Below are 15,382 nucleotides of genomic sequence, written 5' to 3' on the forward strand. Positions count from 1 at the left end.
CAGCATGATTCTGGCAAAATCTGATCCAAGTCATCAGATATTTTCAAAAGATTAAAAGTAAATACATTTCAACTCATTTGGCCTCTGTGGCAATGGATATCGGTCACTAATTGAAAAGCTTTAAAACACTTTTTCTCAAAGACCTACTAGTCTAGATTCATAACAGGCCTCCTTTGTATGGAAAAACTCATTTAAAGGGAAAGGTTTACTCCACTCTTAACGAACGACTGACTCCACGCCACGGCATACACTCATGATCATTACCTTCTGGCCTGTCTAAAAGCAAAGACTGGTCAAACTTCGTTTCCATTGATTTTAAATGAGTAATCTTTAATTTATAAAATAATCATATATTACATATAGATTGATGAATGTTTTTGCAACTGATTTATTACATGTGCCTGTTCCTTCCTGGCTTGGCAGAGTTCATAGTTCTATAATAGAATGATAAGTCCAAAGAACGCTAGTCCAAAGTACCAATCAGATTTGCAAGATCTTTATTAGGATGCTCAAGTGGGTTAGCCGGTGTATCTAGCAGAATGTCCTTGCTAGGTAACAGAATACTAACTTGGGCTAATCCATACATGTACCTAGCAGAATCCACACGTTTTCTTGCATGCAGTCTTCATGAATGGGTTGGTGTTGCACTGGTTGGTGTCTCGCCAAATTTCACACGCAAGCCGACCATTATGGCGCATCAGGGCATACTTTGACAAATCTTCACAAGGCTCTGCACAATAATCATGGCAAATGTTGATATCGTTTTTATAGACCAATCTAACACATTTCTTATTTGCCATACACTCTTTATCCAAAATACACCTCTTTATTAAAAATCATGATTTCGCTGGGTGTGTTTACTTCCTACTTCAATATCTGTATATAGCGTTTCAAATTACCTCTTCAATCTTGTATACCATGACATATATAAGTGATAAGGAAGCGATTTACCACGTACTCTAGAAATCTAGTAGCATATCTCATTAGAGCAAAGAGTTTTGAAAACCTCTGTATAAGAATGAAGGCTACCTAGCTGTATATTCACCACTCACCATTATTCTCGTCCTCTTCACCAGGTGCCGCTGTAACACAGAGCAACCACTCATTATATACTGCCAACACATACATACTATAGTTCAACAACGACGAAACTGTGCAATCATACGAGAACAGCATAAATTTCGGGACGGCATAGATTTACTGAACATTCTAAATATTGGTCAGACTGAAAATGCCATGTAGTAAGGATTTGGCGGTCTCTTTGCCATCTTCAAATTAAATTTCATTCTTTATTTTACGTAAACACATATAAGTAAAAGTGTTTTCACACGTACGTTTGCAGATTTTGCATGCCTTCCTGCAGAACTTGTGCATAAACTTGGGGTTCGTATCACATTCCTTCACTTCATACCAAAAACTGCAATGCTCTCTGGACTCGATGTTCACACAAGGAATGATGCCTTCTCCTGCAGAAATATAAAAAAAATAATCAACAACATATATATATATATATATATATCCTATTTGATCATTACTAAATCGCTAAACTATACGCTGATTGTTTCTATGAGAGATTAATGAAGTAACAGTAGAGACAGTAGAACTCATAACATAGTAACACAATAAACGAAGGAAGATAACTTTATGACTCTTGCCCTGACCGGGCCTCGAACTCACGATCTACGGCACCCAATCCCCTAACCAGAAATACCCGCAACTACATTTGTATACCGCAGCGCCACATCGGCGCTCTTAAAAAAAGAACGTTCCAATGGCGCAGTGATAGTCGGCTTGATATTCTGACATGATCATTGTGGAAGACGTCTATTAGATTATATGAATACCTGGATCGCAATGTATTTATATACATGGATGCGAATTGTACACATATTACAAATATTCATCGAGTACAAACTACGACAGGAAATTCAAATCTTTATATAGATATATAATATATATATATAGAGAGAGGGATTGGAATATCTGAGCATTCTCAGTATATAAAGGAGTTACAACTGTATACTATTTAAAGGAATGATACTAGTAAGTGTTTGGATGTCCGTTTACTGGTATCTACTATGCTTACCGTGACAAAGGCCATTTAGCGAGCAGGTTTGGCCCTTCAGGCAGTGAGAACAAGGCTTTCCCTGTAGCCAGGGGAACACACCGTAATCGTTTCCTCTGGAAATATATAGAATCCAAGGCTAAGGAATAATACTATCCAATATCACACATTAAAACAAACAATATACAAACTGACACCAATTAACCTTACTTGGGGTCGTAAAAGCAGCCGATGTACCAGGCGTTAGGAATGACGGTGTCAGGATCCCAAGGGACGTGGAAGGAAGGGCAGCGGACCATGGAACATCCCACCTTTCTTGTCTCAGCCCAAACCAGCTACAAACAAAAACACATTTTATAATACAAGTTCCGTAGTGAACTTACATTGAGAAAGTCACCAGGTAGACTGCAATCGGACATGTTTTTCGTATAAATAGGGTTATTGTAGTAAGTAATTTAAGGTGATGATGTATGTAAAATGTTAAGATGCTATAGACACTTGATAACATTTCCGCTACAGACGAGGAAACAATACTGATACAAAAACTTCCGAATGTGCTGTACCTACACATAGGAATATGGATGGAACCATATACACATAACATACAACCCTAGCACGACACTGGTAAGATGTGATCAGTAATAAAACTTACATTACCTAAAATAATAGATCATCTACTAGGTAAATTAGTCCCAAAGACATATATCGTTACATGTACCAGTCTGCTTATTACGTACATTTTGATACTCTTCCATTACATTTACTTTACCAGTGAACAGTGAATGACGCTCGCCAATCCTTTCAGTTATAGACGTTTTATTCAATAAATGAATTAAGGCTTGACCACGGGGGCGAAATTGAGATCGTATCGTGTTTGTGATAGTAAAAAAAAATCTCCGTTATAGTCTCTCAACATTTTATTTTAATGTGTGCTGGTCCCTACGTGTACCTGTAAGAGGTGATGATCATGAAAGCAGTATTTGTTGCCCCTACCTCACAATCTGCCTGTGATAATTATTTTCACTCGTTTGATTTTGCCAGTGTTAACTTTTACCTCTGAGATAAATTCATTCTGTGCCTCCACTTGTGACTTACCTTTGAGAATTGGCAGTGGCTTGTTAGAGCTTACCTTTGAGAATTGGCAGTAACTTGTTAGAGCTTACCTTTGATAATTGGCAGTAACTTGTTAGAGCTTACCTTTGAGAACTGGCAGTGGCTTGTTAGAGCTTACCTTTGATAATTGGCAGTAATTTGTTAGAGCTTACCTTTGAGAATTGGCAGTGGCTTGTTAGAGCTTACCTTTGATAATTGGTAGTAACTTGTTAGGGCTTACCTTTGAGAATTGGCAGTGGCTTGTTAGAGCTTACCTTTGAGAATTGGCAGTAACTTGTTAGGGCTTACCTTTGATAATTGGCAGTGGCTTCTTAGAGCTTACCTTTGAGAATTGGCAGTGGCTTCTTAGAGCTTACCTTTGAGAATTGGCAGTGACTTGTTGAGGCCTATTGTTCAGTGTTGGAACCCGTGATAAAGATTCGGACCTTACATGTGAGAAGTGGCCTTTGCTTGTTAGACCTTACTTGCAAAAGAATTTGCTGGTCTTTACCTATGAGAAGTGGATCCCTTTTATAAACACTTGATGGCATTTACCTGTGAGAAGTGACATTCCTTTGAGCAGGACTTGTTACCGTACTGGAAGTATTGAATCTCGCTATACCAGTCGTCCATAGACTTAGTGATGAGTGCCTCGTTACTCTCTTCGTCAGTGTTAAAAGCCAGGTTTTCTCCGCGACCCTTCATCTGGTGTTCAAACGTACAGGAGGAAATCCACTCTAAAGCTTCCTGAGCTAACGTGTCGTCCCACACCTAATGACAGTAAAGTCAAGATACAAACTAACGTGTCGTCCCACACCTAATGACAGTAAAGTCAAGATACAGACTAACGTGTCGTCCCACACCTAATGACAGTAAAGTCAAGATACAGACTAACGTGTCGTCCCACACCTAATGACAGTAAAGTCAAGATACAAACTAACGTGTCGTCCCACACCTAATGACAGTAACGAGGTCAAGATACAGACTAACGTGTCGTCCCACACCTAATGACAGTTAAGACAAGACACAGACTAACGTGTCGTCCCACACCTAATGACAGTAAAGTCAAGATACAGACTAACGTGTCGTCCCACACCTAATGACAGTAAAGTCAAGATACAGACTAACGTGTCGTCCCACACCTAATGACAGTAAAGTCAAGATACAGACTAACGTGTCGTCCCACACCTAATGACAGTAACGAGGTCAAGATACAGACTAACGTGTCGTCCCACACCTAATGACAGTAAAGTCAAGATACAAACTAACGTGTCGTCACACACCTAATGACAGTAAAGTCAAGATACAGACTAACGTGTCGTCCCACACCTAATGGCAGTAAAGTCAAGATACAAACTAACGTGTCGTCCCACACCTAATGACAGTAAAGTCAAGATACAGACTAACGTGTCGTCCCACACCTAATGACAGTAAAGTCAAGATACAGACTAACGTGTCGTCCCACACCTAATGACAGTAAAGTCAAGATACAGACTAACGTGTCGTCCCACACCTAATGACAGTAACGAGGTCAAGATACAGACTAACGTGTCGTCCCACACCTAATGGCAGTAAAGTCAAGATACAGACTAACGTGTCGTCCCACACCTAATGACAGTAACGAGGTCAAGATACAGACTAACGTGTCGTCCCACACCTAATGACAGTAAAGTCAAGATACAGACTAACGTGTCGTCCCACACCTAATGACAGTAAAGTCAAGATACAGACTAACGTGTCGTCCCACACCTAATGGCAGTAAAGTCAAGATACAGACTAACGTGTCGTCCCACACCTAATGACAGTAAAGTCAAGATACAGACTAACGTGTCGTCCCACACCTAATGACAGTAGGGTCAAGATACAGACTAACGTGTCGTCACACACCTAATGACAGTAAAGTCAAGATACAGACTAACGTGTCGTCCCACACCTAATGACAGTAAAGTCAAGATACAGACTAACGTGTCGTCCCACACCTAATGACAGTAACGAGGTCAAGATACAGACTAACGTGTCGTCCCACACCTAATGGCAGTAAAGTCAAGATACAGACTAACGTGTCGTCCCTACCTAATGACAGTAAAGTCAAGATACAGACTAACGTGTCGTCCCACACCTAATGACAGTTAAGACAAGATACAAACTAACGTGTCGTCCAACACCTAATGACAGTAACGAGGTCAATATACAGACTAACGTGTCGTCCACACCCATAATGACAGTAAAGTCAAGATACAGACTAACGTGTCGTCCCACACCTAATGACAGTTAAGACAAGATACAGACTAACGTGTCGTCCCACACCTAATGGCAGTAAAGTCAAGATACAGACTAACGTGTCGTCCCACACCTAATGACAGTAAAGTCAAGATACAGACTAACGTGTCGTCCCACACCTAATGACAGTAAAGTCAAGATACAGACTAACGTGTCGTCCCACACCTAATGACAGTTAAGACAAGATACAGACTAACGTGTCGTCCCACACCTAATGGCAGTTAAGACAAGATACAGACTAACGTGTCGTCCCACACCTAATGACAGTTAAGACAAGACACAGACTAACGTGTCGTCCCACACCTAATGACAGTAAAGTCAAGATACAGACTAACGTGTCGTCCCACACCTAATGACAGTAAAGTCAAGACACAGACTAACGTGTCGTCCAACACCTAATGACAGTAAAGTCAAGATACAGACTAACATGTCGTCCCACACCTAATGGCAGTAACGAGGTCAAGATACAAACTAACGTGTCGTCCCACACCTAATGACAGTAACGAGGTCAAGATACAAACTAACGTGTCGTCCCACACCTAATGACAGTAACGAGGTCAAGATACAGACTAACGTGTCGTCCCACACCTAATGGCAGTTAAGACAAGACACAGACTAACGTGTCGTCCCACACCTAATGACAGTAACGAGGTCAAGATACAGACTAACGTGTCGTCCCTACCTAATGACAGTAAAGTCAAGATACAGACTAACGTGTCGTCCCACACCTAATGACAGTAACGAGGTCAAGATACAGACTAACGTGTCGTCCAACACCTAATGGCAGTTAAGACAAGATACAGACTAACGTGTCGTCTCACACCTAATGACAGTAAAGTCAATATACAGACTAACGTGTCGTCCCACACCTAATGGCAGTTAAGACAAGACACAGACTAACGTGTCGTCCCACACCTAATGACAGTAAAGTCAAGATACAGACTAACGTGTCGTCCCACACCTAATGGCAGTTAAGACAAGATACAGACTAACGTGTCGTCCCACACCTAATGACAGTAACGAGGTCAAGATACAGACTAACGTGTCGTCCCACACCTAATGACTGTAAAGTCAAGATACAGACTAACGTGTCGTCCCACACCTAATGACAGTTAAGACAAGACACAGACTAACGTGTCGTCCCACACCTAATGACAGTAAAGTCAAGATACAGACTAACGTGTCGTCCCACACCTAATGACAGTAAAGTCAAGATACAGACTAACGTGTCGTCCCACACCTAATGACAGTAAAGTCAAGATACAGACTAACGTGTCGTCCCACACCTAATGACAGTAACGAGGTCAAGATACAGACTAACGTGTCGTCCCACACCTAATGACAGTAAAGTCAAGATACAAACTAACGTGTCGTCACACACCTAATGACAGTAAAGTCAAGATACAGACTAACGTGTCGTCCCACACCTAATGGCAGTAAAGTCAAGATACAAACTAACGTGTCGTCCCACACCTAATGACAGTAAAGTCAAGATACAGACTAACGTGTCGTCCCACACCTAATGACAGTAAAGTCAAGATACAGACTAACGTGTCGTCCCACACCTAATGACAGTAAAGTCAAGATACAGACTAACGTGTCGTCCCACACCTAATGACAGTAACGAGGTCAAGATACAGACTAACGTGTCGTCCCACACCTAATGGCAGTAAAGTCAAGATACAGACTAACGTGTCGTCCCACACCTAATGACAGTAACGAGGTCAAGATACAGACTAACGTGTCGTCCCACACCTAATGACAGTAAAGTCAAGATACAGACTAACGTGTCGTCCCACACCTAATGACAGTAAAGTCAAGATACAGACTAACGTGTCGTCCCACACCTAATGGCAGTAAAGTCAAGATACAGACTAACGTGTCGTCCCACACCTAATGACAGTAAAGTCAAGATACAGACTAACGTGTCGTCCCACACCTAATGACAGTAGGGTCAAGATACAGACTAACGTGTCGTCACACACCTAATGACAGTAAAGTCAAGATACAGACTAACGTGTCGTCCCACACCTAATGACAGTAAAGTCAAGATACAGACTAACGTGTCGTCCCACACCTAATGACAGTAACGAGGTCAAGATACAGACTAACGTGTCGTCCCACACGTAATGGCAGTAAAGTCAAGATACAGACTAACGTGTCGTCCCTACCTAATGACAGTAAAGTCAAGATACAGACTAACGTGTCGTCCCACACCTAATGACAGTTAAGACAAGATACAAACTAACGTGTCGTCCAACACCTAATGACAGTAACGAGGTCAATATACAGACTAACGTGTCGTCACACCCATAATGACAGTAAAGTCAAGATACAGACTAACGTGTCGTCCCACACCTAATGACAGTTAAGACAAGATACAGACTAACGTGTCGTCCCACACCTAATGGCAGTAAAGTCAAGATACAGACTAACGTGTCGTCCCACACCTAATGACAGTAAAGTCAAGATACAGACTAACGTGTCGTCCCACACCTAATGACAGTAAAGTCAAGATACAGACTAACGTGTCGTCCCACACCTAATGACAGTTAAGACAAGATACAGACTAACGTGTCGTCCCACACCTAATGGCAGTTAAGACAAGATACAGACTAACGTGTCGTCCCACACCTAATGACAGTTAAGACAAGACACAGACTAACGTGTCGTCCCACACCTAATGACAGTAAAGTCAAGATACAGACTAACGTGTCGTCCCACACCTAATGACAGTAAAGTCAAGATACAGACTAACGTGTCGTCCCACACCTAATGACAGTAAAGTCAAGATACAGACTAACGTGTCGTCCCACACCTAATGACAGTAAAGTCAAGATACAGACTAACGTGTCGTCCCACACCTAATGACAGTAACGAGGTCAAGATACAGACTAATGTGTCGTCCCACACCTAATGACAGTAACGAGGTCAAGATACAGACTAACGTGTCGTCCCACACCTAATGACAGTAAAGTCAAGATACAAACTAACGTGTCGTCACACACCTAATGACAGTAAAGTCAAGATACAGACTAACGTGTCGTCCCACACCTAATGACAGTAAAGTCAAGATACAGACTAACGTGTCGTCCCACACCTAATGACAGTAAAGTCAAGATACAGACTAACGTGTCGTCCCACACCTAATGACAGTAACGAGGTCAAGATACAGACTAACGTGTCGTCCCACACCTAATGACAGTAAAGTCAAGATACAGACTAACGTGTCGTCCCACACCTAATGACAGTAAAGTCAAGATACAAACTAACGTGTCGTCCCACACCTAATGACAGCAGGGTCAAGGTACAGACTAACGTGTCGTCCCACACCTAATGACAGTAGGGTCAAGATACAGACTAACGTGTCGTCCCACACCTAATGGCAGTAAAGTCAAGATACAGACTAACGTGTCGTCCCACACCTAATGACAGTAACGAGGTCAAGATACAGACTAACGTGTCGTCCCACACCTAATGACAGTAAAGTCAAGATACAGACTAACGTGTCGTCCACACCTAATGACAGTAAAGTCAAGATACAGACTAACGTGTCGTCCCACACCTAATGACAGTAAAGTCAAGATACAGACTAACGTGTCGTCCCACACATAATGACAGTAAAGTCAAGATACAAACTAACGTGTCGTCCCACACCTAATGACAGTAACGAGGTCAAGATACAGACTAACGTGTCGTCCCACACCTAATGACAGTAAAGTCAAGATACAGACTAACGTGTCGTCCCACACCTAATGACAGTAAAGTCAAGATACAGACTAACGTGTCGTCCCACACCTAATGACAGTTAAGACAAGATACAGACTAACGTGTCGTCCCACACCTAATGACAGTAAAGTCAAGATACAGACTAACGTGTCGTCCCACACCTAATGACAGTTAAGACAAGATACAGACTAACGTGTCGTCACACACATAATTACAGGCATTGAAGTTAATTGTACGGTTGGCATGTCCTACAAAAACGAAGTCAGATATTACTGTAACGAAGTCAAAGTGACAGTAACGAAGTCAAACAATGGTAAATTGACGAAATACTTGGTTACTTATATAACAAGATTTGTTACCGACAAAACACTGGGTTAGTTATAATGATATATGCTACATCTACGCTCATACATTCAGATTAATTTGTAAGTCTGAGTCCTCATTTAATAAAGTTTTACATTTACTGATTCATTATGTCGTGTTCGTTTATATGTAAATGTAGAGTACCAATTCATTCATGTTTGAGCCGTGCTGTTTCTTTCTCATTTCGTTGTGCATGTCTAAAATGAATTTTTGCAAGCCTGGAGTAAATGGAACTTCTACAGCAACAGCCACGCCCATCAGCATGCCAAGGAAGGTACACAACCGAAGTGGTGAAAGTTTCATCGTCTGAAACGAAAACCCACATTTTATACATTATGAATTCACTTATTGAATGGGTAAGCCGTGTATTTATTACGGAAAAAAGCATGCACCAGTCACTTCCACCAGGTTTCACCATTGAATTCTAAAACAAGTGTTAATTACAATTACTAACAATAGTACCGTAGAGCGGAGCAAGTCTGTCCTATGTCAAAGTGAAATACATTATTTTATCAAAACGAATATGAGATGATGATCTACGAACAAGATTCAAATACTGAACAAAATAAGGGCAATAACTTCTACAAAAATAGCTGAATCAATTTGTCGCTTAAGAAAGCACACCTACCTACATAAGTATCGTGATTATACAGCCCGTCAAGTTTCAAAGTATAACGTCAAACATTAACACTCCCGTCAAACGTTTACACTCCCGTCAAACGTTAACACTCCCGTCAAATATTAACACTCCCGTCAAACGTTTACACTCCCATCAAACGTTAACACTACCGTCAAACGTTAACACTCCCGTTAAACATTAACACTCCCGTCATATGTTGACACTCTCGTCAAACGTTAACACTCCCGCCAAACGTTAACACTCCCGTCAAACGTTAACACTCCCGCCAAACGTTAACACTCCCGTCAAATGCGAAAGAGAAAAAGAAAAGAAACTACATGAGGAAGCTATATTGAAGGGAATAGAGGACACAGGAAATTGTATCAGTCGTGTTAGAGGCCCACCCTGAAAACAGGAAGATTGTGCGTTTTGATAAGTCTGGCGATGTCAAAAGATTTTAAACTTACGATATGAACTGTTTGCAACTGTATTTTGTCTCACTTTATTAATCAACTTTGTCACACAATATACATACAATTACTATTCAAAATATATACATATTATATAGATAACAGATCATTTATTAACAGTCTTGGTGAATGCTCAATTTCATAGATGACATCTTGGATTTGGATATAGAGGCATTTTCTTTACCTGCGTCCATAAGTATATTATCTTATCTAACTTTTGACGGGCGTATTAAAAAAAACACCCTTACTTAATTTTTCTCATGTGAATTTTGCGCTGAAATCGTACACGGTTTTATATAGTAAGTCCTAATTAGAAGATTTTTTTTAGAAGTTTACTAGAAATTTATTGGCGACAGGTACAAAATGATGTTTGACTCGTTTGTGTTTGTTTGTTGACTAATCGCTAAAATCTTGAATTTACCGTAACAGGTAATTATACAGCGAGCGTTATTTTCTGTGCGTCAAGAAAGACAACTCTGACAGATATGGACGATAAAATGATGCCTTTCGGCAGATGGTTTGGGTATCATGTCTACAGCTGACGAGAGGCAATGTTATCAAGAGCTGTTAATGTCTTCAATTCTGATTGTCTGGACATTTAGCTGGGCGTATTCATGAAAAAAACATTGATTTTTTCTCCCCTTTCCTTTTTAAAAACAATGATTGTCTAGGCGGGGTTTCCTTGCAGCTGTGAATGTTGCTCAGCATTTTCAAATCCATTTTTTCTATTTCAGAAGTTGAGATTTCCCCTTTAAATCAGTGTATGAAGTTTGAATAGAACATGAAGCATTTTCTCTAAAGTATAAATTGTGATAAACGATAAAGTGCACTAGTAGGTAGAGAAAGACGGCCAGATTAGTTTAAATCAATTTTATTGTAGATAAAAGCAAATGGATTGAACAAAAGTTATTCAACTTACTTACGTCCTTTCCGTAACAAGGGTATATATAGAGATTTGTCGCGTAACATATTATTTAAACTTATATTGTATTTTAACGAAGACGCGGATAAAGAAAGAAAGGGGCAGAATAGATAAGGAACACCAACAAAAACAGAATGTGGAGTTTGTAGAGTTGTAGGATGAAGAAGAGGTATGTGGTTTGTCCGGTCCTGTCGGCGTGATGGACTGCTTTTCTAACACACAAGTCCTTCTACTTTTTATTGTTCGTCACATCCTGTGTTCAGTATTGTCCTCCATATTCACTCGTAATCCTTCTTTGGTCTCACTTCGAAAACATATACTTAGCTACCTTCGTCGATAAGACCAGTGAAACCAGGTACACTCGATAAGACATGAAACTTACTTATATACGGTTTTGTATATATATTTTTCAACCAGACAGTGGGAAAAACTAACCTTTTTCTATATATAAAGAAAGATAGATTATACAATAAATGACAGATTTAACAGGTGACAGTTGGTGTTGGAAGATTGGATAGGGGAGAGTGGAAAGAGAAAAATAGAGAGAAAAAAAAAAAGAGAAAAAATAAGCCACCTGGTTATTTGATTGGACAATTTCATATTAAATGTTAAATCTTTTAGAACCTGATATAAACCTTTGTACAGACCTGCAAGCAGAGACATATATACATATGTATATATGTCTCTGCTGCAAGTAAGAATATTATGGTTAGTATCGAAATTTGCGTCCCTAAAAGTAGATGTTCCACGGTAATTTCGTTGTACCAGTTAAGGGATTGGAGCATTATACTTCTGGTTCGATCATAGTTTTTACAGTGTAGTAAGAAATGAGAGGAGTTTTCATAGAGGTGACCGCATTCGCAGGTTGAGTTTGCTGAAAGATGGGCTTTATGAAGATCATATTTTAGAGGACTACGACGATTGCGTAATTGACAATGTATAATGTTGACCTGCTTCATATTGCATATTCTCAAGTTTATTTGTTAAAGTGGCATTACAGTTATCCCATACTTCGGAGGCGTACTCGAAAAGTGGTCTTACAAAAAAAAAACAAGGTATATTTTTTCCATGTTTTTCTTATTTAAGATGTATTTTAATTTTCTTAAAGTTGCTTTATATTTAGTAGCTTGTTAAAAATGTATTCAATGTGGGAATTTCATGTACCACTTCTATTCATAACTACACTTAGATGTTCTTCATGTTTAACAACAGGGATTGGTGTATTATCGAAAAGAAATAATGGGTTATTAATTAGTGGGTTAGAAGGTATAGTTGTGTTAAAAAATTGAAATACATTAGCCATTTTTTGGACCAAAGAGTCATTTGTTCGATGTCAAAGTATATAACATTGCTAAATGTCGAGTCGATTTTTAGAAGAATATGTCAGTGTAGTGTCGGACGACCAGATCACGAGCTCTACGGGCTGTAAACATAAAACACACATGTTCTGTAGACATACGTGTATTATGGACTCTCGTCCAGAATCACAAACGTTATAACTTGGAATGTTTCACAGAAAAAAAAAAAAAAATACCGAAAGTTAGAAAATTTCCTCAACTGAAGATATTTTCTTTACTCTAAAATGTTTTGTACATATAATAATCTGTACATATAATCAATGTTTTGTATAAATAATGTTTTTGTACATACATGTATAATGTTCTGTCCATATAATGTTCTATCCATATAATGTTCTGTCCATATAATGCTCTGTCCATATAATGCTCTGTCCATATAGTACTCTGTCCATATAATGTTCTGTCCATATAATGTTCTGTCCATATAATGCTCTGTCCATATAATTATTTTATGTACATACAATGTATGATGTTTAGGACGTAATTGCTCTGTATATATATAGTTGATTAAAATTTTGACAGTTGTGTACATACAGTATTCTATACATTTAATGTTTGATTTGTACATACATGTATAATAAGGTAATTGTGATGCATACAATGTAATACTAAAAGATGACAGTATTCACCTTATCCTCGACATGTACAGTTTATAAGATAGAGTCCACATATTATGTAACATGACTGACAGCACTTTACATTCGTTGGCTAATCTGTCTAATTTGCTTTGTGTGGATTTCTATAGGTCGTACGACCTGAAAATTCCCGAGCACTGTGGTCCTGACAACATATTTTACTAGTTATGTTTCAATTGATTATGAATCAAAAGGATTACACTACGGAGCTGCATATATTGGTACTATTCAAGGTTATATTTTATATGATCCATAGAAAATGTACATATAATAAAACATAATAATCAGCGATGTTATGAAGTAGTGAACTATTGACAAGAAATACACCAGGGGTCTACGACGTGTTACACCTCAGCTTGCTTGTTTTTCCCTTAATTAATATTATCGGGGGAGTTAAATGTTCTGAAGCTAAACTATTTTAATGAATCCAAAACGCACGAAGATGTTGTAATTTGAAAAAAAAACAAAGCAATGTACTAAATGTACATTTAAATTATTCAATTCATCAAACTAAATACAATTACTGCTATTGTATGACGTTCATTCTGACATAACTTTTCCCAACTCAAAGCAGAAAAATATTTGTTTTAATAGTAGTGAAAAATAAGCGTTTAAGGAAAATTTGTACTTACCTATTGGAATGGAATGCGGTTAAATTACTGTTTCCAGCTCTGCGTTCTTTCTGTCGTTGGATGTAACTACTAAAAGTTGCGCGGAAACAGCATTTATACTCCTCCCCTCCAAATCCAAAGACTGCGCATGTACATAATACCCAGAGGGTGTGTAATGGATAATGAGATACAATCTCCAAGACTGTTCAGAAATCAAATGTCACTTGCGTATAAACGGAACATCAATTACAGTTATTGCTTAATTTGTAGAATAATGATTATTGCAACAAAACAGGACCAAACGTGCGGTATTTTTACAGAACAACTCATGCTTTATGTACAATGGCGGTGCCTCTAGATGACTTTGGTTACTGGGAACCTGTCTCAGCTATTATATTACTTCAGTAGTTTTCCGTTACAGTGATCATCAGAACAACACTGGTATGCTGTACATCATTATCATTAATCAAGGTTCAGTTGACTATGGTATTACGATACGGGTACATGATACAATTATTACATCCCTGGTAATATTAAAGGGTGTGTGGAGGTTACATATCGTGGTAAAATAATGCAGAATAAATAAATGTATATAAAAATTGAAATGATTTATTGTGTTTTTGTTACGATTATCTTTTTTAATCGATCAGGTAGAAACGTTCATTTATCCGTCCGTCCGTCCGTCCGTCCGTCCGTCCGTCCGTCCGTCCGTCCCTCCGTACAGGTTAAAAGTTTTGTATTGTCTATATACATGTATCAGTAGATAATACTGCTACCTATACTACTGAACTTAATGATGCTGTTAGAGATATCTTCTTACATCTCACGCTGCAGTGACCTGGTTGTATATCGAGAAAGTTTTGTGAAGTCCTATGGCGTCACATTCTAACTACCTACACCCATACAGATCCTGATTCCCTATAACGTCACATTCTTACTACAAATCCTGATCCTCTATTACGTCACATTCTTACTACAAATCCTGATCCTCTATTACGTCACATTCCTACTACATATCTTGACCCTCTATTACGTCACATTCCTACTACAGATCATGATCCTCTTTTACGTCACATTTCTACTACATATCTTGACCCTCTTTTACGTCACATTCCTACTGCAGATCATGATCCTCTATTACGTCACATTCCTACTACAGATCTTGACCCTCTATTACGTCACATTCCTACTACAGATACTGATCCTCTATTACGTCACATTCCTACTACAGATCTTGA

At 39.0% G+C, this 15,382-nt stretch overlaps 1 protein-coding gene across 1 annotated transcript; it reads right to left on the reverse strand.

Annotated features, from left to right (window-relative positions):
* Positions 1-309: 309 nt before the first annotated feature.
* LOC117325151 (serotriflin-like) lies at positions 310-14,286 on the reverse strand. The gene is made up of 8 exons (XM_033881129.1): positions 14,166-14,286; positions 9,674-9,835; positions 3,713-3,928; positions 2,276-2,400; positions 2,087-2,181; positions 1,335-1,466; positions 1,053-1,082; positions 310-730 (listed from the first exon to the last, which is right to left on the reverse strand). The coding sequence occupies exons 2-8, from the start codon at positions 9,830-9,832 to the stop codon at positions 591-593; spliced, it is 897 nt and encodes a 298-aa protein (XP_033737020.1). The 5' UTR covers positions 9,833-9,835; positions 14,166-14,286; the 3' UTR covers positions 310-590.
* Between the last annotated feature and the right edge of the window lie 1,096 nt (positions 14,287-15,382).

This window comes from Pecten maximus, chromosome 4, assembly GCF_902652985.1.
Source record: "Pecten maximus chromosome 4, xPecMax1.1, whole genome shotgun sequence".
Lineage (NCBI taxonomy): Eukaryota > Metazoa > Mollusca > Bivalvia > Pectinida > Pectinidae > Pecten > Pecten maximus.